The 23413-nt window shown below is 40.3% G+C and overlaps 1 protein-coding gene across 1 annotated transcript in view; it reads left to right on the top strand.

The window, feature by feature from the left end:
- The first annotated feature begins 4521 nt into the window (after positions 1–4521).
- Positions 4522–23413, top strand: part of HELB (DNA helicase B) — a 41157-nt gene continuing 22265 nt past the window's right edge. The window contains exons 1-6 of the mRNA XM_065887992.1: positions 4522–4708; positions 6109–6519; positions 7409–7578; positions 9903–10781; positions 20668–20845; positions 22243–22384. Coding sequence (XP_065744064.1) covers positions 4522–4708; positions 6109–6519; positions 7409–7578; positions 9903–10781; positions 20668–20845; positions 22243–22384 — 1967 coding nt within the window. The remainder of the gene's footprint in view (positions 4709–6108; positions 6520–7408; positions 7579–9902; positions 10782–20667; positions 20846–22242; positions 22385–23413) is intronic.

Below are 23413 nucleotides of genomic sequence, written 5' to 3'. Positions count from 1 at the left end.
CTGGCTCATATGGTAACTCCATTTTCAGTTTTTTAAGGAACCTCTATACTACTCTCCATACTCTTATTTAATGTCAGTTAAATTCCTTAACTGACATTCTTTTCTTCTTTTCCTTAAAAAAATTTTTTTAGTATCACAATGGACACATCAGTTTTCATTTGCTCAGTGTGTTAAAATAAAGTGCAGTCATTATTCTTTTTGTTACTCAAACGTCTCTAAATTTGGTTAGTGGGATGCCCTTCAAGCTGGCTCCTGAATCCTTTTTATCATAACCCTATTAGCTTTTGAGTGCTTCCTTGCCTTCTGGTACAGGAAATCCTAGGGCCACCTTGTACTTTCCTGTCCCAGAGGTGGAATCAGCCCTTCTTTTTTTAAAAAATTAATTAATTAATTTATTTTTGGCTGCGTTGGGTCTTAGTTGCTGGGCGCGGGCTTCCTCTAGTTGCGGCAAGCAGGGGCTACTCTTCATTGTGGTGCGCGGGGTTCTCATTGTGGTGCTTTTCTTGTTGCGGAGCACGGGCTCTAGGCACGCGGGCTTCAGTAGTTGTGGCACATGGGCTTCAGTAGTTGTGGCACTTGGGCTTCGGTAGTTGTGGCACTTGGGCTTCGGTAGTTGTGGCTCGTGGGCTCTAGGGCGCAGGCTCAGTAGTTGTGGTGCACAGGCTTCGTTGCTCCACGGCATGTGGGAACTTCCCGGACCAGGGCTTGAACCCACGTCTTCTGCATTGGCAGGCGGATTCTTAACCACTACGCCACCAGGGAAGCCCCAGCCATTTCTCAAGAAGCCTCCATTTCTTTTAATAAGAAATGGTATTCCAAAACCAAGATGAAGGTGGTAGATGTGATCAGAGTTACTGGGGTGACGTTACTTTCAGGCCCTTTCAGTAGACAGAGCTAGGATATATATTTTAAGAAATCACAAGCTCACATTGATATTTCCAGCTCAGGTATAATGCTATAGGAGTTTTTCTTCTTTTATTCTACGTTTGTATTTCTCTTCATGTACATTAAAAACCTTCCTTTGATAAAACACAAAGACATTTACTTGTTTGCTTTATCCTACGATACACATTGTATTCAAATTACAATAACAATATTACAATTAACATTAACGATAGTGTGTGGTAAATTTTTTTTTTTTTTTTTTTCTTTTTAGCGGTACGCGGGCCTCTCACTGCTGTGGCCTCTCCCGTTGTGGAGCACAGGCTCCGGACACACAGGCTCAGGGGCCATGGCTCACGGGCTCAGACGCTCCGCGGCACGTGGGATCCTTCCGGACCGGGGCACGAACCCGTGTCCCCTGCATCGGCAGGCGAACTCTCAACCACTGCACCACCAGGGAAGCCCAGTGTGTGGTAAATTTTAAGATTATTTTGTAGATCTTTTGTCTTCAGAATATAACCTACTAAGGGTATATAGTCAGAGTAACTTAAAATATTTATTGAAAGTATTCAAAAGTAACTTGAAGTAATTTTTTTGCCTGAGAGGTTATGTTATCCATTTGATAGTTTCCTTTATTTCTGTTTGTGTTCAATTTTAGGTTTTGATTTTGTTTCTTTATTTTTGAATATGTGAAACATTTTCACGGTTCAGAAGTCAAAACCATTATAAAAAGTTACTCTGAGATCTTGTTCCCATCTTTTTCTCCATTATCCTGTTTCCACTCTATCTGTAGGTAACTATTTTCATAAAATTCTGGTTTATGTTCCCTGTGTTTGTTTGCTTGTTTTGTTTTTGCAGAAAGAAGCATATGCAAACACATAAAACTATTTTCATTGTTTTATGTCTTTTTTCTTATTTAACATAATATCCTGGAAGTTCAAAAAGGTATTTCTCATACTTTCTTTTATAAAATTGCTGAAGAATACTCCATGGTGTGGATGTACAATAGTTTATTCAATAGGTCTCTTACTGGTACACATTTCTACTGTTTCCAGTCCTTTGCTACTACAAAAGTTATACAGTGAATAACCTTATGCCTATGTTGTCTTATGTTTGTGGAAATGTAGCTTCAAGAATCATATTTTTAGAAACATCCCAAGTGATTCTGATGCACAGCCAGGTTTGAGTATTGTTGCTTACTGTGTACTGTAAAGATGGTATCCAGGAACCTAGAATTGTTAATGTTTTAAAAAATGAGGAATCAACAGGTAAAGAAGCAAAGTCCTCACCATCCTGAATCCTAACCTACACTACCTAGTAGAATGCAACTGAGTTATATAAACAGAAGCTTAACACCTGGAGTCTTGTGCCTAAATCATCCTGTTGGTAACAAGGTTATCTTATGTATAAACGCGTAAGTGGACCACATTTGGGCAGCAGAGCTTTCAGTTTGGATGCGTTGAGTCAGAGGGAGCCAAGGGGCATCCAGTCCTGGCATCTAATAGGCAGTTTTTTGCACAGGTTTGGAGATTAGATTGGGGTCATTAGCATGTAGGTGACAGAGTAGGTGAAAGATGATTGAGGGAAGGATTACAGAGTGAGAAGTTGCTTAAGATGGAACCCTGGGGAACACAAGGACTTAAGAGGCCAGTAGAAGAACCCAAAGAAACTATAAATGGCCAGAGAGGTTGGAGGAAAACCTAAGAAGACAAGTCACAAAAGCCTAGGAAGCAAAGTGTTACAAGAAGAAAATAGTTATCTGTGTCAAATACTATTGAGAGGTGAGGCAAGACAAAGGCAGAAAGGTATCCACTACATTTAGTAACAAAGAGACCAGTGGTGAGACATTTGTCAGATCAGATTCCATGTTGTGGTGGAAACAGCAGCCATCCTGAGTGTTAAGGAAGGCGTTCCACCTCACATAGACAATCCTTGGAAACACTGATGCAACAGAGGGTGTTTCTAAAAGCAACAACAGTCAACATTTGTACCCAAAGGAAAAAAAATCAATTTTAGTAATTTCCCCCGTAAGTTTTTAAAAGAAGAACAAAAGAACTTTATTTTTTATTGAAGTATAGTTGATTTGCAAAGCTGTGTTAGTTTCAGGTCTATGGTCCCATAAATTAAACAAACAAAAAAACTTTGGTGGTGGCTGTTATTTATATTAGAATAAGATGCTTTTGGATTTAGCAAACAGTGTATGCTTAGTTATTTTGTTTATTATTGATTAATTTCATAATAAATAGTATCAAAATAGTAATGTAGTAATATATTTTATGGTGTTCCTCAAGAAGTACCATGACTTTCAAACACTATCCCCATCAAGTATGGGAACCATGGCTCCAGAATAACTTTTAAACCACTGTTCTCTTCTACTTGCTTTCCCTCACTCCTGTCTATACCCCGGGCTGTAACTAGACTTTTTTGCCCCACTGCGAGCAGGCAGCAGCCCAGCTTAAAGAAGTTTGGGAGGCCTGGGTGTACTCACAGAGGAAATGATAAAGAGGACTTTGAAAGTCATCTAATGTAGTGCTTTCCAAACCTGGCTGAGCATCAAAATCTACAACTTGGGACGTGGGTTGAAAAGAAGCCTGGGTCTCTGCCCTAGATCCCGATACAATGGGTATTGAATGGGGCCTAGAGATCTGTACCTTGAGTAAAGTGCCTTTGATCATATAAATTCAACACCTGACGAAAACAGAGGCCCAAAGGAGTCACGACTAGGCGGGTCTCCCGATTGGAGATTCGCGGTTCTGCGCTTTGGGTGCTGGCCGAAGGGCATCTGGGTTTTCGTTTTGGAGGCATCGGGGAAGGGCTTGCTTTTCCAGGTTCTCTGGGGTCACTAGATTGCCGTTCCCTCGCGTTTCTCTCTATGCAGGAGTCGCAGTGGGTTAGCTGCTCTGCAAGTGCCCGTATGCCGCTGCCCAATCACCTGGTTTCCTCCGGGCACCTGGCGAAGCCTCAAGTCTGGCTGCAGGGCGGAAGCGGGAGAGATCACCCCGCCCCCGCATCCGCTCCGCCCCTTGCCCGCCCCCGCTGAGCCTCGACCCTCCCCACCCAATCCCAGTCCTCCGCTGGGAGCTTGGGGCGGAGCTTCGCCGCCGCTCCGCCCCTCCGCCCCTCCGCGCAAGCTTGCAGCCTAGGGCGTGGGAGCGTTTGCGAAAGCTGATGGTGTTTTTTTAGAAAATAAGTTTCAGATGTACAGTATTGGGCTTCCCTGGTGGCTCAGTGGTTGAGAGGCCGCCTGCCGATACAGAGGACACGGGTTCGCGCCGCGGTCCGGGAAGATCCCACATTCCGCGGAGCGGCTGGGCCCGTGAGCCATAGCCGCAGGGACTGCGCGTCCGGACCCTGTGCTCCGCAACGGAAGAGGCCACAACAGTGAGAGGCCCGCGTACCGCAAAAAAAACCAAACACAAAAAACATGTACAGCATTATAGTTCAACATCTGTATATACTAGAGCGTGATCACCACTACAGTCTAGTTGCGATCCGTCACCATACAATTAACCCACTTCACGCATTTTGCCCAACCCCCTGGAAGCTGACGGTCCTACAGTCGCGGAGCTGATTGGGCGATCTTGGGCGTTACGTAGCCCGGGTTTTCCGGAATTTGGGTTGAGCTGGGGAGAGTGGAGTATGGCTTCTCTGAGTCAGCCCTTGCGCGAGCTACAGGGACCTTTGCTCCCCTCCAAGGACCTGGTGGAGGAGGAAGATGATTATCTGAGGGAGGATGCGGAGGAGGAGGAAGACACGGCGTTTGTCGATGCCGAGGAGCTCTGCAGTGGGGGTGTAAAAGCGAGCAGCCTCCCTGGTCGACTCCGTGGTGAGGAAGCAACTCGCCCCTGGGAATGGGTTTGGAGGATTAATGAACTGTTTCCCATTATGGCCTCGTCCCAAGTAAGGCGCCCCATCGCTGCTAATAGACTTCCTTTGGGATGGCCTAGCTGCTTCGTCCTGTTTAGGATAAAATAAAAACAGCAACAACCACAAGAATAGCAGAGACTTGAGCAAATACTGTGTGTTAAGCTTGGGCTCCACGTGTATCTCATTTACTGATGACAACTTTTTCAGGTAGTTTCTTAGTCGAGGAAACAATGGGTCTCCAGCCAGTATTCACACCCCGAATCAGGGCTTTTAACTATTTTCCTTTCCTGGAGTCGAGTATGTGGTTACTTTTCACCTACTTAGACACACACGCACATAAGAAACACCCCAAGGCACTGTTGATTCATTAACCTTGTGTTAATAACCTTGTGATCTGTGTTTACCTTGTATAGTTTCCTGTCCTAAGAATTATGTGTACCTGGTGACTGATGTTTGAGAATGTTTGAATGTTCAGACCGCTGCTGTACTGTAGAATTTTTCTGGTGATGGCATTGCTCTATGTTTGCTCTGTCCAGTACAACAGCTGTTACCCACATGTGGCTATTGAGACCTTGAAATGCAGCTAGTGCACCTGAGTTGAATTTTAATTAATTTAAATTTAAATAGTCACAGGTGAGTGGCCAATACAGGTTTAGACAGAAACTTTTAAGTATTTGTGGAGGGTTTAGTCATTTATCCTGAAAGTGTTAGTGATTGGCTACCATCTTCCAAGCAATGTGTTTGTTTTGTTGGGCTACCTTGGAGAGATTAGATGATGAGGTTGCTGTCTTAATGGAGCTTACCCTCTAATGAATTAAACATTCTATAAATAATCACAGAAGTAACTATAATATCACTCAGTGCTTAGAAGGAATAGTAAGAAGTGCTATGAGAGGTTATATTCATGAGATTCAGGGCTTTCCTGAGGAAGTGACAATTAAGCTGAGGTCTGTAGTAAATGGGGTAAACAGTAAGGAAGAAATTATTTAAGGCAAGTGGAACAGCTTTTGCAAAGGCCCTGGGTGGGAGGGACCATGACATTTTTTAGAAACTGCTTGAAGGTCAGTATTGACTGAGATCAGAGTAGCAGAGAGAGGACTGCTTTTAGAAGAGGAACAACAAACTTTTGCCATGTACCATGCCTCCCTCCTGGAATACAAAAACAGATGAAATATTGTCATGTTCTAGAGAGCTTGCAGTGTAGTAGAGGGAGACAGATAAACAGCTAAGTGGAATATAGACACTGTAATAGACATCTGTAGAGGGTACTGTCCAGGGATTAAAGAGAGTAGTGGATTTGACAAAACATTGGGAAGAGATTTTAAATTTATCCTAAATTAACTTTTTGTTTTTTTAAAGTTTCAATTTTTGATGAAAATACTCACCAGCAATATGAAGTGTTTGGACGTTTTCCGTTAATGGGTGCTTGGTGGCGAGTGAAGGTACAGGTGAAGCCGGTAGGATCAAGGAGCTATCAAGTTCAAGGATTTCCTTCTTACTTTTTACAATCAGATATGTCAGCACCAAATCAGTTACACATCTGTTCCCTCTTTCTTAAAGACTGTAATGTCTCCAGTGAAAACAGAAATAAATTTTTAGCATGGGTAAATGCTGAATCAAGTTATAAAGACCTCAACTTTGAAAATCTTAGGGAAAAATTAAGAACTTACCAAAAGAACATTGGAAGGAATACTCAAAAACAATCTACACAGAAAACACAAGAAGAGTCACCACCAGATTACGAGATACTGCGTTCTCTGGAAAACACAAGTAAGTGATTTTATCATTGAGTTTTAGTGTAACTGAGATACTGGATGACTGGTGTGTTTAAAATATTACCAGTACAGTATTGATATCTTGGTATAGTATTCTTTTTTTAAATTGGTTTGATGAAATGTGTTTGTATTGCTTTTGGAGTATGTCATTGACATTGCAGGTTCCTCATCTGTAATGTGAAGAGATTGGGTGAGATGATCTTTAAACACCTTTTAGTTCCTTTCCTGCTCCAAAGTGTGATTCTAGGTCTCTCTCTAACTTTTGTGTTCTAGGATTACCTTGAGTCATTAAGAAGAAGTTCAGTTATCAATTCTGTTTCAGAAGGGAGAGAAGAAAGGCAAGAATATGAGCAATCCATTTTGGAAAGATTTCAGTTCAAAATAGTTTAAAATAACTTCTAAATATGGTTTGTTATCTGGACATTCACATATATGGAATATTTCATTTCTTAATTTTATCAAATACATTTGGCAGTACATCATTGAATGATTTCAATGATGAAAGCGTCATGATTACAGTAAGAAGAATGACTATAAAGATTAATATGTAAATGATTTTTAATGCTTAGCTTTAAATTTATATATTATTGAGTCAGAAATTTTATTCTGATTCTACTGCAAGCAGAAGGAAACAAAAGGCTAAGAAGTAGCTATCTAAGCAGTTGAAGAACATAAATTTTGGTGTTAAACACAATGAAAACCATCTTGATACAAAAGCAAGTGTTATAATACAATCACTTTTCTTGCTGGTCACAGTAAATTTATTACTCTGTCTTTGATTTGGATTTCTTAAACTGGTTGTGCTAAATGAGAAAGTCCATCAAATCAGTTGTTCTATGAGCTCATTTGTATGTTTTTATTTGTTCTTTTCTGATATCCTGTAGTTCCGTTTATAACTGTGATGAGAGCTTTGCAGTTCCCAAAAATAATGGAATTCCTTCCAGTTCTTCTGCCCCGACACTTTAAACGGCTCATAAGCTCAGATTCTACAGAGGTGTTGGAAGAGATAGAAGAGATTTTAGGTACACAGCCATGGAAACTCGGATTTCGTAAAGTAAGAAAGATATTTGCTTAGCATTTTGTAATCTTATACAAGGGAGGATGTCTCAAGCTTGACAGTTTTTTGTATCTCTTTCAAGGGAAAGAAATTTGTATGACTTCAGTGTGGATTTATTTTCCTTGCAGTGTTGCAACTAAATATAAACTTCTTCTACCTGTAGCTCTTATGCAATAAATTTACAAAGGAAAACAAAATAAATGACATTCAAATTATCAATACTTCAGTTACATAATTTAATTTCATATGACATTTTTTGTAACTGAATTGCCATAGCACCTTGAATATAGAGCTCATCGAAGACAAGTTCTTGTGTGTTTGGCAAGTCCATTCTGCTCTGCTACGCAGTTCCTCACTTTCCTATTTGAACTTTCGAAGACCTTCATTATTCATATGGTAATGATGATGCCATTTGATTTTTTTTCTTTGGCACAATAATGTTATTTACAATTTCTTTGGCACTTCTGTTTTTCTTATGAGAGATCAGGAGTAGTAAAGTGGCACCGTGAAGCTCCAGAGATGTTGAAAACCAAATGTGGCACTTAAATCTTGGCAGTACTTGGTTATAGATGGTTTTCCAAATGAAAATACAATTTAAAAATTCTGAGATAATTGGTGGGATCCCCAAGAATGTTTACAGATCCCACCCCCCTGTCCCCCATTTGAGAAATACTGGAATAATGAATTTGTTCCCTCTATAAAATGACTATGATTTCAATATGCTTGGAAAAATGAGATTCTGGAACATTAGATTATTATATATATTTATTCAGTAGGAAAGAGAGAAGCAGAGCAATAAGCCTTCTGGGACTCAAGTGGGACTCAAGTCCCCTTTTCAGCATGTAAACCACCACCCAGAGTAAAGACTTTTACTGAGGTTTTGTATTCATTTGCTAGGGCTGCTGTAACAAACAGCATAGACTGGGTGCCTTAATCCACAGACATTTATTTTCTCACAGTTCCAGAGGCTATAAATCCAAAGTCAAGGTGCCAGCAGGGTTGGTTTCTTCTGAGGCCTCTCTCCTTAGCTTATGGATGGCTGTCTTCTTCCTGTGTCTTTACATGGTCTTCCCTCTGTGCTTGTCTGGGTCCTAAAATCTTATGACATCAGTCATATTGGATTAGGGCCCACCCCAGTGATCTCATTTTAACTTAATTACCTCCTTAAAGACCCTATCTCCAAATATGGTCACATTCTGGGGTACTGGGTGTTAGGATTTCAACATACGAATTTTGGGGGGGACACATTTCAGCCCATAAAATGTATGGAGGGCTCCAGGGGTGATGTCTCCATGGAAAAAAAAAAAAATGGAACTGGTAGACGACCTACTTAGTGGATCATGGTGAAGGAAGTTCTGTACCTTTTCAGTGGAGCTTGGGCAGAATTGTTGATAGGCACATGGAAAACTAAACAAGCCAAGAAAATGAGGCAGTCAGTAACTTCACAATATACATGAGAGTTCAACACAAAGTTAATGTAATCACAGCATATCACGTCACTCAGCCGTGAATCCTGTTTACACTGATTTAACAAAAATCAGTTTTCAAAATGTATACTATTAACCTTTCTCAAAGATGGGAGGAAGAGGGCTTCCCTGGTGGCGCAGTGGTTGAGAGTCCGCCTGCCGATGCAGGGGACACGGGTTCGTGCCCCAGTCCGGGAAGATCCCACATGCAGCGGAGCGGCTGGGCCCATGAGCCATGGCCGCTGAGCCTGCGCATCTGGAGCCTGTGCTCCGCAACGGGAGAGGCCACAGCAGTGAGAGGCCCGCGTACCGCAAAAAAAAAAAAAGGGAGGAAGAGAAGCATGTGTGAAAGTGACAGTACAAAGGGAGCAAACTTGCATGAAGAAAGACTTTCCATAGTAAGGAGTTAACTAATTACCTAAATTTTTTTAAAGAAATTAAGGAATAGTATAAACAATACATAGAAATGTGGAGATAAATTCTGGAAGAAATAACTGAAAATGTTGAGGGTGTTGCCTTTAGAAGGCATGGAAAGGGTAAGTCAGAGGATTCCTATTTTTTGTGATAAGTCTCATAGTGTTATTTGACTCTTAAAACTGTATGTGTATTGCTTTGAAAAAACAATTTTAATTATGAAATTATATAGATCTCTATTCACAGTACAGTTAATTTAAAAAAATTAGTGATGTATTTTTTTTTCCCCAAATTTTGTTGAAACACATGTCTTCTGGAACTTAAAAAATTATTATTAAACACCATAGTTTTCACTGTAATTCTCATAATAGTCATCTAATAGTCAATTATAAAAATATTTGTAATTTTTATAAAGCAAACTTGAATTTACTTTTCTTAAAGATAACCTACAGACAGTTGAAGCTTCTGCAATGTGAGGCAAGTTGGACATCATTTTGTCAGTGCAGGTCTCTTCTCCAGTTGATGACTGATTTGGAGAAGAATGCATTAGTAATATATTCTGAACTGAAGCGGATGTGTAGAGAGCAAGGGCACACGTGTGTTGAAGAAGCTGACTTAACTTCTGAATTGTCAGACCGCATGTCTTTTCATGATGCTTGGCAGTCTCTGAAGTTCTTGAAGGATATCGGTGTGGTGACGTATGAGAAAGGCTGTGTCTTTCTTTATGACCTTTACCAGGCTGAAAGAGGCATTGCCTCTTCAATCTGTGACCTGATGACAAGGTCGCCATGGCGATTACATGTTGATGTCAAAAAGGTGCTTGCGTCTATTCACACCACAAGACCTGAGAATTCAGAAAGTGATGATACGCTAAGTAAAAGTGAACCTGACGAAACAAGATTAGAAGATCCTGTGGATATTTGGGACACGCAGGACAGCGGTGACCATATTTGGGATAATGGTGAAAATGAAGTTAAGGCACAAATAAGTGAAGTCCAACTGGATCAGGATCAGGTGGCTGCTTTGGACATGATTTGCTCCAATGCTGTGACAGTCATAAGTGGGAAAGGTGGTAGTGGGAAGACCACAATTGTTAGCCAGCTTTTTAAGCATATAGAGCTGTTGGAAGAAAGAGAAGTGAAAAAAGCTTGTGAAGATTTTGAACAAGATCAGAATGTACCAGAAGAATGGATTACCTTCACCGAGCAGAGTCAGCCGAAGCCGGGCAAGGCTATAGAAGTTTTACTTACAGCACCTACAGGGAAAGCAGCTGGCTTACTGAGACAGAAAACTGGTTTCAGCGCTTATACACTATGTCAGGTAAAGCCTTTTACATTTTTTCTCTACATAAAACATTTGCCTTAAACACGGGCTTAATGTAATGAGTTTATTTTTCATTTCTTCCTGACAGCAGTCAGTAGGCATTTATTTTATTTTTTTTAACATCTTTATTGGGGTATAATTGCTTTGCAATGGTGTGTTAGTTTCTGCTGTATAACAAAGTGAATCAGTTATACATATACATATGTTCCCATATCTCTTCCCTCTTGCGTCTCCCTCCCTCCCACCCTCCCCATCCCACCCCTCCAGGCGGTCACAAAGCACTGAGCTGATATCCCTGTGCTATGCGGCTGTTTTCCCACTAGCTATCTACCTTATGTTTGGTAGTGAATATATGTCCATGCCTCTCTCTCGCTTTGTCACAGCTCACGCTTCCCATTCCCCATATCCTCAAGTCCGTTCTCCAGTAGGTCTGTGTCTTTATTCCTGTCTTACCCCTAGGTTCTTCATGACATTTTTTTCTTAAATTCTATATATATGTGTTAGCATACAGTATTTGTCCTTCTCTTTCTGACTTACTTCACTCTGTATGATGTACTCTAGGTCTATCCACCTCATTACAAATAGCTCAATTTCGTTTCTTTTTATGGCTGAGTAATATTCCATTGTATATATGTGCCACATCTTCTTTATCCATTTATCTGATGATGGGCACTTAGGTTGTTTCCATCTCCGGGCTATTGTGAATAGAGCTGCAATGAACATTTTGGTACATGACTCTTTCTGAATTATGGTTTTCTCAGGGTATATGCCCAGTAGTGGGATTGCTGTGTCATATGATAGTTCTATTTGTAGTTTTTTAAGGAACCTCCATACTGTTCTCCATAGTGGCTGTACCAACTCACATTCCCACCAGCAGTGCAGGAGTGTACCCTTTTTTCCACACCCTCTCCAGCATTTATTGTTTCTAGATTTTTTGATGATGGCCATTCTGACTGGTGTGAGATGACACCTCATTGTAGTTTTGATTTGCATTTCTCTAATGATTAATGATGTTGAGCATTCTTTCATGTGTTTGTTGACAGTCTGCATATCTTCTTTGGAGAAATGTCTATTTAGGTCTTCTGCCCATTTTTGGATTGGGTTGTTTGTTTTTTTGTTATATGAGCTGCTTGTAAATTTTGGAAATTAATCCTTTGTCAGTTGCTTCATTTGCAAATATTTTCTCCCACTCTGAGGGTTGTCTTTTGGTCTTGTTTATGGTTTCCTTTGCTGTGCAAAAGCTTTGAAGTTTCATTAGGTCCTATTTGTTTATTTTTGTTTTTATTTCCATTTCTCTAGGAGGCAGGTCAAAAAGGATCTTGCTGTGATTTATGTCATAGAGTGTTCTGCCTATGTTTTCCTCTAAGAGTTTGATAGTTTCTGGCCTTACATTTAGGTCTTTAATCCATTTTGAGCTTATTTTTGTATATGGTGTTAGGGAGTGATCTAATCTCATACTTTTACATGTACCTGTCCAGTTTTCCCAGCACCACTTATTGAAGAGGCTGTCCTTTCTCCACTGTACATTTCTGCCTCCTTTATCAAAGATAAGGTGACCATATGTGCGTGGGTTTATCTCTGGGCTTTCTATCCTGTTCCATTGATCTATGTTTCTGTTTTTGTGCCAGTACCATACTATCTTGATTACTGTAGCTTTGTAGTATAGTCCGAAGTCAGGGAGCCTGATTCCCCCAGCTCCGTTTTTTGTTCTCAAGATTGCTTTGGCTATTCAGGGTCTTTTGTGTTTCCATACAAATTGTGAAATTTTTTGTTCTAGTTCTGTGAAAAATGCCAGTGGTAGTTGGATAGGGATTGCACTGAATCTGTAGATTGCTTTGGGTAGTAGAGCCATTTTCACAATGTTCATTCTTCCAATCCAAGAACATGGTGTATCTCTCCATCTATTTGTATCATCTTTAATTTCTTTCATCAGTGTCTTATAATTTTCTGCATACAGGTCTTTTGTCTCCTTAGGTAGGTTTATTCCTAGATATTTTATTCTTTTTGTTGCAGGGGTAAATGGGAGTGTTTTCTTGATTTCACTTTCAGATTTTTTATCATTAGTGTATAGGAATGCAAGAGATTTCTGTGCATTAATTTTGTATCCTGCAACTTTACCAAATTCATTGATTAGCTCTAGTAGTTTTCTGGTAGAATCTTTAGGATTCTCTATGTATAGTATCATGTCATCTGCAAACAGTGACAACTTTACTTCTTCTTTTCCAATTTGGATTCCTTTTATTTCCTTTTCTTCTCTGATTGTTGTGGCTAAAACTTCCGAAACTATGTTGAATAAGAGTAATGAGAGTGGGCAACCTTGTCTTGTTCCTGATCTTAGTGGAAATGCTTTCAGTTTTTCACCATTGAGGATGATGTTGGCTGTGGGTTTATCATATATGGCCTTTATTATGTTGAGGAAAGTCCCCTCTATGCCTGCTTTCTGCAGGGTTTTTACCATAAATGGGTGTTGAATTTTGTCAAAAGCTTTCTCTGCATCTATTGAGATGATCATTTGGTTTTTCTCCTTCAATTTGTTAATATGGTTTATCACATTGATAGATTTGCGTGTATTGAAGAATCCTTGCATTCCTGGAATAAACCCCAGTTGATCATGGTGTATGATCCTTTTAATGTGCTGTTGGATTCTGTTTGCTAGTATTTTGTTGAGTATTTTTGCATCTATGTTCATCAGTGATATTGGTCTGTAGTTTTCTTTCTTTGTGACATCCTTGCCTGGTTTTGGTATCAAGGTGATGATGGCCTCATAGAATGAATTTGGGAGTGTTCCTCCCTCTGCTATATTTTGGAAGAGTTTGAGAAGGATAGTCTAAATGTTTGATAGAATTCACCTGTGAAGCCATCTGGTCCTGGGCTTCTGTTTGTTGGAAGATTTTTAATCACAGTTTCAATTTTAGTGCTTGTGATTGGTCTGTTCATATTTTCTTTTTCTTCCTGATTCAGTCTTGGCAGGTTGTGCATTTCTAAGAACTTCTCCATTTCTTGCAGGTTGTCCATTTTATTGGCATAGAGTTGCTTGTAGTAATCTCTCATGATTTTTTGTATTTCTGCAGTGTCAGTTGTTACTTCTCCTTTTTCATTTCTAATTCTATTGATTTGAGTCTTCTCCCTTTTTTTCTTGATGAGTCTGGTTAATTGTTTATCTATTTTGTTTATCTTCTCAAAGAGCCAGCTTTTAGTTTTATTGATATTTGCTATCGTTTCCTTCATTTCTATTTCATTTATTTCTGCTCTGATCTTTATGATTTCCTTCCTTCTGCTAACTTTGGGGTTTTTTTGTTCTTCTTTCTCTAATTGCTTTAGGTGCAAGGTTAGGTTGTTTATTCGAGATGTTTCCTGTTTCTTAAGGTGGGCTTGTATTGCTATAAACTTCCCTCTTAGAACTGCTTTTGTTGCATCCCATAAGTTTTGGGCCAACGTGTCTCCATTGTCATTTGTTTCTAGGTATTTTTTGATTTCCTCTTTGATTTCTTCAGTGATCTCTTCGTTATTAAGTAGTGTATTGTTTAGCCTCCATGTGTTTGTATTTTTTACAGATCTTTTCCTGTAATTGATATCTAGTCTCATGGCGTTGTGGTCGGAAAAGATACTTGATACAATTTCAATTTTCTTAAATTTACCCAGGCTTGATTTGTGACCCAAGATATGATCTATCCTGGAGAATGTTCCATGAGCACTTGAGAAAAATGTGTATTCTGTTGTTTTTGGATGGAGTGTCCTATAAATATCAATTAAGTCCATCTTGTTTAATGTATCATTTAAAGCTTGTGTTTCCTTATTTATTTTCATTTTGGATGGTCTGTCCATTGGTGAACGTGGGGTGTTAAAGTCCCCTACTATGATTGTGTTACTGTCGATTTCCCCTTTTATGGCTGTTAGTATTTGCCTTATGTATTGAGGTGCTCCTATGTTGGGTGCATAAATATTTACAATTGTTATATCTTCTTCTTGGATCGATCCCTTGATCATTATGTAGTGTCCCTCTTTGTCTCTTCTAATAGTCTTTGTTTTAAAGGCTATTTTGTCTGATATGAGAATTGCTACTCCAGCTTTCTTTTGGTTTCCATTTGCATGGAATATCTTTTTCCATCCCCTTGCTTTCAGTCTGTATGTGTCTCTAGGTCTGAAGTGGGTCTCTTGTAGACAGCATATATATGGGTCTTGTTTTTGTATCCATTCAGCCAATGTGTGTCTTTTGGTGGGAACATTTAGTCCATTTACATTTAAGGTAATTATCGATATGTATGTTCCTATTCCCATTTTCTAAATTGTTTTGGGTTCCTTATTGTAGGTCTTTTCCTTCTCTTGTGTTTCTTGTCTAGAGAAGTTCCTTTAGCATTTGTTTTAAAGCTGGTATGGTGGTGCTGAGCTCTCTCAGCTTTTGCTTGTCTGTAAAGGTTTTAATTTCTCCATCAAATCTGAATGAGATCCTTGCTGGGTAGAGTAATCTTGGTTGCAGGTTTTTCTCCTTCATCACTTTCAATATGTCCTCCCAGTCCCTTCTGGCTTGCAGAGTTTCTGCTGAGAGATCAGCTGTTAACCTTATGGGGATTCCTTTGTGTGTTATTTGTCTTTTTTCCCTTGCTGCTTTTAATATGCTTTCTTTGTATTTAATTTTTGACAGTTTGATTAATATGTGTCTTGGTGTATTTCTCCTTGGATTTATCCTGTATGGGACTCTCTGTGCTTCCTGGACTTAGTTAACTATTTCCTTTCCCATATTAGGGAAGTTTTCAACTATAATCTCTTCAAATATTTTCTCAGTCTCTTTCTCTTCTTCTTCTGGAACCCCTGTAATTCGAATGTTGGTGCGTTTAATGTTGTCCCAGAGGTCTCTGAGACTGTCCGCAGTTCTTTTCATTCTCTTTTCTTTATTCTGGTCTGCAGCAGTTATTTCCACTATTTTATCTTCCAGGTCACTTATCTGTTCTTCTGCCTCAGTTATTCTGCTATTGATCCTATCTGGATTATTTTTCATTTCATTTATTGTGTTGTTCATTATTGTTTGTTTCATCTTTAGTTCTTCTAGGTCCTTGTTAAATGTTTCTTGCATTTTGTCTATTCTATTTCCAAGACTTTGGATCATCTTTACTATCATTATTCTGAATTCTTTTTCAGGTAGACTGCCGATTTCCTCTTCATTTGTTAGGTCTGGTGGGTTTTTATCTTGCTCCTTCATCTGCGGTGCGTTTTTTGTCTTCTCATTTTGGTTATCTAAATGTGTTTGGGTATTCCTCTTTGCAGGCTGCAGGTTCGTAGTTCCCGTTGTTTTTGGTGTCTGTTCCCAGTGGCTAAGGTTGGTTCAGTGGGTTGTGTAGGCTTCCTGGTGGAGGGGACTAGTGCCTGTGTTCTGGTGGATGAGGCTGGATCTTGTCTTTCTGGTGGGCAGGTCCATGTCTGGTGGTGTGTTTTGGGGTGTCTGTGGACTTATTATGATTTTAGGCAGCCTCTCTGCTAATGGGTGGGGTTGTGTTCCTGTTTTGCTAGTTGTTTGGCATAGGGTGTCCAGCACTGTAGCTTGCTGGTCGTTGAGTGGAGCTGGGTGCTGGTGTTGAGATGGAGATCTCTGGGAGATTTTCACTGTTTGATATTATGTGGAGCTGGGAGGTCTCTTTTTGACCAGTGTCCTGAAGTTGGCTCTCCCACCTCAGAGGCACAGCACTGACTCCTGGCTGCAGCACCAAGAGCCTTTCATCCACATGGCTCAGAATAAAAGGGAGAAAAGGCAGAGAGAAAGAATTAGGATAAGTAGGAAGAAAGAAAGAAAGAAAGGAGGGAAGGAAGGAAGAAAGTAAGAAGGAAAGAAAGGGACAGAGGGAGGGAGGGAGGGACGGTGGGAGGAAGGAAGGAAGGAGGGAGGGAAGGAAAAAAGAAAGAAGATAAAGTAAAATATAATAAAGTAAAATATAATATAGTTATTAAAAATAATTATTAAGAAAAAAAATTTAAAAAAAAACGGACGGATAGAACCTTAGGACAAATGGTGGAAGCAAAGCTATACAGACAAAATCTCCTATAGAAGCATACACATACACACTCACACAAAGAGGAAAAGGGGAAAAAATCATAACTCTTGCTCTCAAAGTCCACCTCCTTAATTTGGTGTGATTTGTTGTCTATTCATGTATTCCACAGATGCAGGGTACATCAAGTTGATTGTGGAGCTTTAATCTGTTGCTCCTGAGGCTGCTGGGAGAGAGTTCCCTTTCTCTTCTTTGTTCTCACAGCTCCCAGGGGCTCAGCTTTGGATTTGGTGCCTCCTCTGCTTGTAGGTCGCCGGAGGGCGTCTGTTCTTCGCTCAGACAGGACGGGGTTAAAGGAGCCGCTGATTCGGAGGCTCTGGCTAACTCAGGCCAGGGGGAGGGAGGGGCACGGAGTGCGGGGTGAGCCTGCAGCGGCAGAGGCCGGCGTGACGTTGCACCAGCCTGAGGCCCGCCGTGTTTGCGTTCTTCCGGGGAAGTTGTCCCTGCATCCCGGGAACCTGGCAGTGGCGGGCTGCACAGGCTTCCCGGAAGGCGGGTGTGGATAGTGACCTGTGCTCGCACACAGGCTTCTTGGTGGCCGCAGCAGCAGCCTTAGCGTCTCATGCCCGTCTCTGGGGTCTGCGCTTTTAGCCGCGGCTTCTGCCCGTCTCTGGAGCTCCTTTAAGCAGCGCTCTCAATCCCCTCTCCTCGCGCACCAAGAAACAAAGAGGGAGGAAAAAGTCTCTTGCCTCTTTGGCAGCTCCAGACCTTTTCCCGGACTCCCTCGCAGCTAGCTGTGGTGCACTAACCCCCTTCAGGCTGTGTTCACGCTGCCAACCCCGGTCCTCTCCCTGCGCTCCCACCGAAGCCCGAGTCTCAGCTCCCAGCCCCTCCCGCCCCGGTGGGTGAGCAGACAAGCCTCTCGGGCTGGTGAGTGCCGGTTGGCACCGATCCCCTGTGCGGGAATCTCCCCGCTTTGCCCTCCGCACCCCTGTTGCTGTGCTCTCCTCCGCAGCTCCGAAGCTTTCCCCCGTGCCATCCGCAGTCTCTGCCCGCGAAGGGGCTTCCTAGTGTGTGGAAACCTTTCCTCCTTCACAGCTCCCTCCCACTGGTGCAGGTCCCGGCCCTATTCTTTTGTCTCTGTTTTTTCTTTTGCCCTACCCAGGTACGTGGGGGGGGGTGGTTCTTGCCTTTTGGGGGGTCTGAGGTCTTCTGCCAGCGTTCAGTAGGTGTTCTGTAGGAGTTGTTCCACGTGTAGATGTATTTCTGGTGTATCTGTGGGGAGGAAGGTGATCTCCACGTCTTACTCTTCTGCCATCTTCCCCTCGTCCCTGGACAAATTCTTAGAAAGTACACTCCCCCAGACTATATTGTTGGTGAGAACGTAAATTGGTGCAGCCACTGTGGAAAAGAGTATGCTGGCTTCTCAAAAACCTAAAAATAGAACTTGGCTGAATACTGTCTCCATCCTTGCTGGTTGTTTCATATTCAACAAGTTATTTAACTTCTCTGTGCCCAAATTTCTTGCTAGTTCTGAAAGCTAGCAGTCCAAAACAGAGGTCACAGTGTGTTAAGGTGTCATCAGGGCTGAGCTCCTTCCCGGAGGATGCCGACATTTCTTGGATCATGGCTTCCTTCCTCCATTGCCAAAGCCAGGAGCTGCCACACTGTCACACCTCCTCACTCTGACACTGACTCTTCCAGTAGGCATTTATTGAATGTCTTCTAGATCCTTGCCTTGTGGTAGCTAATCACTTAGATCAGTGCCACTCGAAACAACCAGTCTATATAAACTGTTACTGTTTGCAGTGAGTTAGGAGCTTGTGCCAGAAAGTAGATCAGTGTACCGCTTCCTTCATTGAGAACGTCTTATTATGAAAAAAAAAGTCAGGTAAACTAAAGTGTATGCTTAATGCTGTAGTTAGTTTAGATTCTGGCACATGCCCTGTTTCTCAATGGGACTGGTTTTAAACATGAGTCCACATTTTGTAGAATGAAAGCTCCGTCAAAGTGAGGACTCGGATCATCTGGTTTAGTGCTTTATCTCCTTTGCCTACAACAGTGCCTAGCAAATAGTAGTTGCATAATAAAAATTTCAAATGAATTAAGATGCTTGAAAAAAATAGCTTTGGCTATAGTTAAGAGTCATGAAGTTTTAAACTTGTAAAGAGTTGGAGAGTTTCCTTTAGCCCTGATCTGCCATTTTATAGATCAAGGAACTTAGTCGTTGGAAGATTTCTGAAGGAAATAATAATTGAATTGGAGTCTAATGGACAAGGAAGCTCAGGTAAGGAGAAGAACATTTTATTTAAGGGAAAGGCCTTCCCAGAGGCATTGAGGTGAATGATCAAGTGCATATAGAGGGTTTTGAGGGGACTGCGTTGATTAGAATGAAGTCTGTGTATTGTAAGATAATGGAAATTACACTTGGTTTAGACCGGGAATTTGAGCTTTAAAGTTTGTAAAGTATTTTGCCGTTTCATTAAATCCTTGACAAACGAGTGAAGTGGGTAAGTGATGTTATCTGCATTTTACAGGAGAGCCATTTAAAATTTGGGTGTGTTAAACAATTGGCCCCAAACCTTAACTGAGTGCAGAGCTAGCACTGGGATTCACATTTCTGACCTCCCAGCTTGCTTCTCTTACCAAGGTGCCATGATCTCTTCATTTACTACAGACCTTATATACCTAACAAAGAAGCTTCGACTTGATTTATTGGGGAGCCATTTAGGTTCCTAAGCAAGAGAGTGAAATGAAGAAAGCAGTTCTAAGGAAGGCTACCAGAATCATAGACCCACGAGCCACCTCAGAAATTGCTTTTGCATTACTTTTATTTGTCACATGAGTGGGCAGGATCCTAGAGCAGTTCAGTGTAGCTCATTGGTGGAAGAGTCTTCTGATCAGTTTATGATTTTTGCCATTACGCCTTCACTTCTGTTTAGTCTGAAGGATTGAATTAGAAAAGGAGAGGCCAGAGAGGGATCGTTACTAAATTTCATCTTAAGTTCCAGCTCTGATCAATTGGTAGTATCTTAATATCAGGTTGGGATGCTGGGAGGACATTTCTGAAGCCACGTTTAGGCTCAGGAAAGAGTGTAAGGGCACAGGAGAGGCATTGAGTTGGCACTTATGCCACTTAGCTATCATCCTTGGGCTAGGGATACCGGGTTTAGCAGAAAAAAATGCAAATAATTTTTTAGTGTAAGTGAGCATATGTAGATATATGCATACAACATAGAAACATTTGTGGAAATGGTATACAACAAAACATTTAACATTCTCTGGTTGTAATTTTACAAAAAAATGTTTCCCTCTTCTGTATTTTTTTAAATAGTAAATATTATTACCCCTGTAATAAATAGTTTTTTTAGTTGTCTTGGTGGTGGTTTTTTCAATGTTGGGGACGTAAGGGAGTTTAGAATACTAGGAGAAAAAGTAGTATTTTCATAGTTAGTTTGGGCAGGCACCCCCTAATTTCCAGAATGGAGTATTACAGTTGGCAGAAGAGTGGGGCTTAAGTGTTTGGGCCATCTCAGAAGGCCAAGAGAAGGTTTATTTGGGGGTAGAAAACAATAGGGAGTTCTGTCTGGTCAAGAGTGATAAGAGAACAGTTGGGGTTCTTGCAGTGGAATGGTGCTGTGTGAGAAGCTTGTTAAACACACCAAGTACTCCCTAGGAAGCAATGTTTTGAACTATTTCATCTGTCTTTTCTGGGATTCATCCTATAACTTTTGTGTTCTCTATTTCTTTAGTCTGTTTCCCTGTGTTACTCTATGTACATCCTCCCTGTCCCTTCCCCATTTAAGAGTTTTGTTTTAAAAGAATATGTTGTTAAAAAAATTTTTTTTCTTTTTTGGTAAATTTTATAACCTGAATTTTAAAATGCCATACTTTGTTTGTAGGTCAATTATAGCTTCTACTTATGGGAGACAAAAACAATGACCAAAGACATGCCATGGAAATTTTCTTCAGTTAGAGTTCTGGTTGTGGATGAAGGGAGTTTGGTATCTGTCGGAATCTTTAAATCAGTTTTAAATTTACTGTGTGAGCACTCCCAACTTTCTAAGCTTATTATCCTTGGTAAGTTAAAATATTGTTGGAATCCTAATTGTTTGGTTCAAATTATTGTGGTTAGTACGTTCTTTATACCATTTCACTGTTTTAATATCCATATCCTACAGGCGGGAAGCCATTTCTCAGACCCCACTCTGAAGCCACTCTGAGTTCAGTCTGACCAGTCTCTATGAGCTTGGGTGGCTCTATGTTTTGGCCAGGATATCAGCAAGCTAGGTTGTGAATGAAATAGAGTTGTGAGGAGTTACTGTAATTACCTAAATGGTGACTATTAAAATAGTAAAATTCTCACAGACTCAGAGTAAATCAGGATGTAGATCATTTGGAAGTAATAGAAAGTCTGAATTATAGACCACTTAAAAGTAATTTTACAATTTTAAGCTAGTAATTCACATTAGACCTCACCAGCCTCACAAGTCCTTTCCAATTCCGGTGAGATTCAGTTTGATGCTATTAGGTAGTACCGATGTGTAGACCATGTTTTTTAATGGAGGAGAAAATAGAATTGCAATGAGAGAATCAATATATTTATAAATAACTGTTTTACGTATTTGAGGATATTGTGTAAGCAGTTGATTTTATTAATAGCTTAAGCATTCTTTCAGTTTCCACCAGAAAATAGTTTCTCTTTTCTCTAAGGTTTGCTTGTGTGTTTAAAGTAAAAAGATTTTTAATAGAGCAAAATGTTATCATTACATTACTGAATTTATTATCAAATGCACTGGGTTTGTTTATTTTGCATTTTGTACGTTAAGTTTATTTGAGGCCATAGATTTTTCCATGTTTAGTAAGACATTGAGCAAGATTGAATAAGTGACTAAATTCTAGATATCTAAGGCCTGTTTTTTTCTTTACCTGTTGGTGAAAATATATGCCCCAACAGTTTGCCTGTGTTTATAGATATGAAAAAAGTTCATGTTTTACCTTACTGAGTTATCACTACTCTTTCTGTCTTATATTGTTTAATTGGAATGTTTTTTTGTTTTGTTTTGTTTTGTTTTGTTTTTTTGCGGTACACGGGCCTCTCACTGTTGTGGCCTCTCCCGTTGCGGAGCACAGGCTCCGGACGCGCAGGTTCAGCGGCCATGGCTCACGGGCCCAGCCGCTCCGCGTCATGTGGGATCTTCCTGGACCGGGGCACGAACCCGTGTCCCCTGCATTGGCAGGCAGACTCTCAACCACTGCGCCACCAGGGAAGCCCAATTGGAATGGTTTTTGTTGTTGTTGAATATTTTTGAAGACTTAATGTTCTTAAGTAATTTTAAACGAAGATTTTTTTCGTTTTTCCTCAGAGTAAGTCTTTATAATTATAGCATATATCAGTAGGGGGAAATAAAAATAATTTCTAAATTTCCAGATCCCAGTTACATAAAACCTACTCTATGTATTTTTCCCCCTTTTAGGTGATATTAGGCAGTTACCCAGTATTGAACCTGGTAACTTGCTGAAAGATCTTTTTGAGACTCTCAAGTCAAGAAATTGTGCTATTGAACTAAAGACAAACCATAGAGCAGAATCTGAACTAATTGTGGACAATGCTACGAGGTATAATATAACTAAAATTTTGCATTTTCTCTCTGTCGTATTAGAAATAAAGGTAAAAAAAATATTAGCTTTTGAATTAGGGTGATTCAGTGTAGTATGTTCACTATGCTCTTTTAGCAAACCTTTTCTGTCCTCCAGGTATATGTATACCTTTTGTCCCACAGTTAGAAAAGCAAAGTATTTTTCATTATTGATCCAAGATAAATTAGTGTTGAAATTTAAGTATAAATGTGTTTTCCTGATTTTAAAAGTATATATGTGAAATAAAGTTGCATCAGGCTTAGAGACCAGAATAAACCCAAGGGGAACAGAGACTTGGAAATGAATTCATTAGAGTTCAAGGGTGACTTGGGGAAGACATTTCGTGTAATTTTTATAAGGGGAGCCCAAAGCAAAAAAAAAAAAAAAAAAAAAAAAAAAAGCAAAAGAAAAGGTAAAGAAAAAGGTATTTTACTCCTTGATGAATCCTGGTGGCACCTGAGGCATATTACTCTCCTTAAAGTAGGAAAGAATCCTTCTCTTTCCTTAATCTTTGCATAAGCCTTTAGAGGAATCCTCTGTAACAGATGCGATGGGACCACAGAATATTAAGAGACTTTTTATTCATTGGGCCAAAATTTATCTTTGTTTTTGACTCTCTTTTACAAGGTGCTGTTTTTGTTTGTTGGTTGGTTTTAGGTTTCATTTTCCCTTTATTGGCTGTAGTGCATGCTTTATTTCTGTATCTGCATGGAATTATTTTGGTTCTACCTTATCGCTGTCCGTTATTTGGGGAATTATAGGGATCATGGGGCAGTCAGCTGAGTGGCAGGGGATTATAGTTGATTTGAATAAAAATTTAACATAGGTCCTGAACTGTTGCTAAGATCACGAATTTCGCCTGAAACTTCATTGCGTTAGGTCTTCTTTGTACAACATTTTGTGTGTGTCTGTCCTCCTGCCCTTGGACCTGCTGTGTATCCATCTGGGGCTTAGGACCTGGAACTAGATTTCTGACTATACTTGAGGACAAAAAATGACTTACTAGAT

This window comes from Phocoena phocoena, chromosome 11, assembly GCF_963924675.1.
Source record: "Phocoena phocoena chromosome 11, mPhoPho1.1, whole genome shotgun sequence".
Classification (NCBI taxonomy): domain Eukaryota; kingdom Metazoa; phylum Chordata; class Mammalia; order Artiodactyla; family Phocoenidae; genus Phocoena; species Phocoena phocoena.
This window is presented reverse-complemented; position numbering and strand designations above follow the sequence as displayed.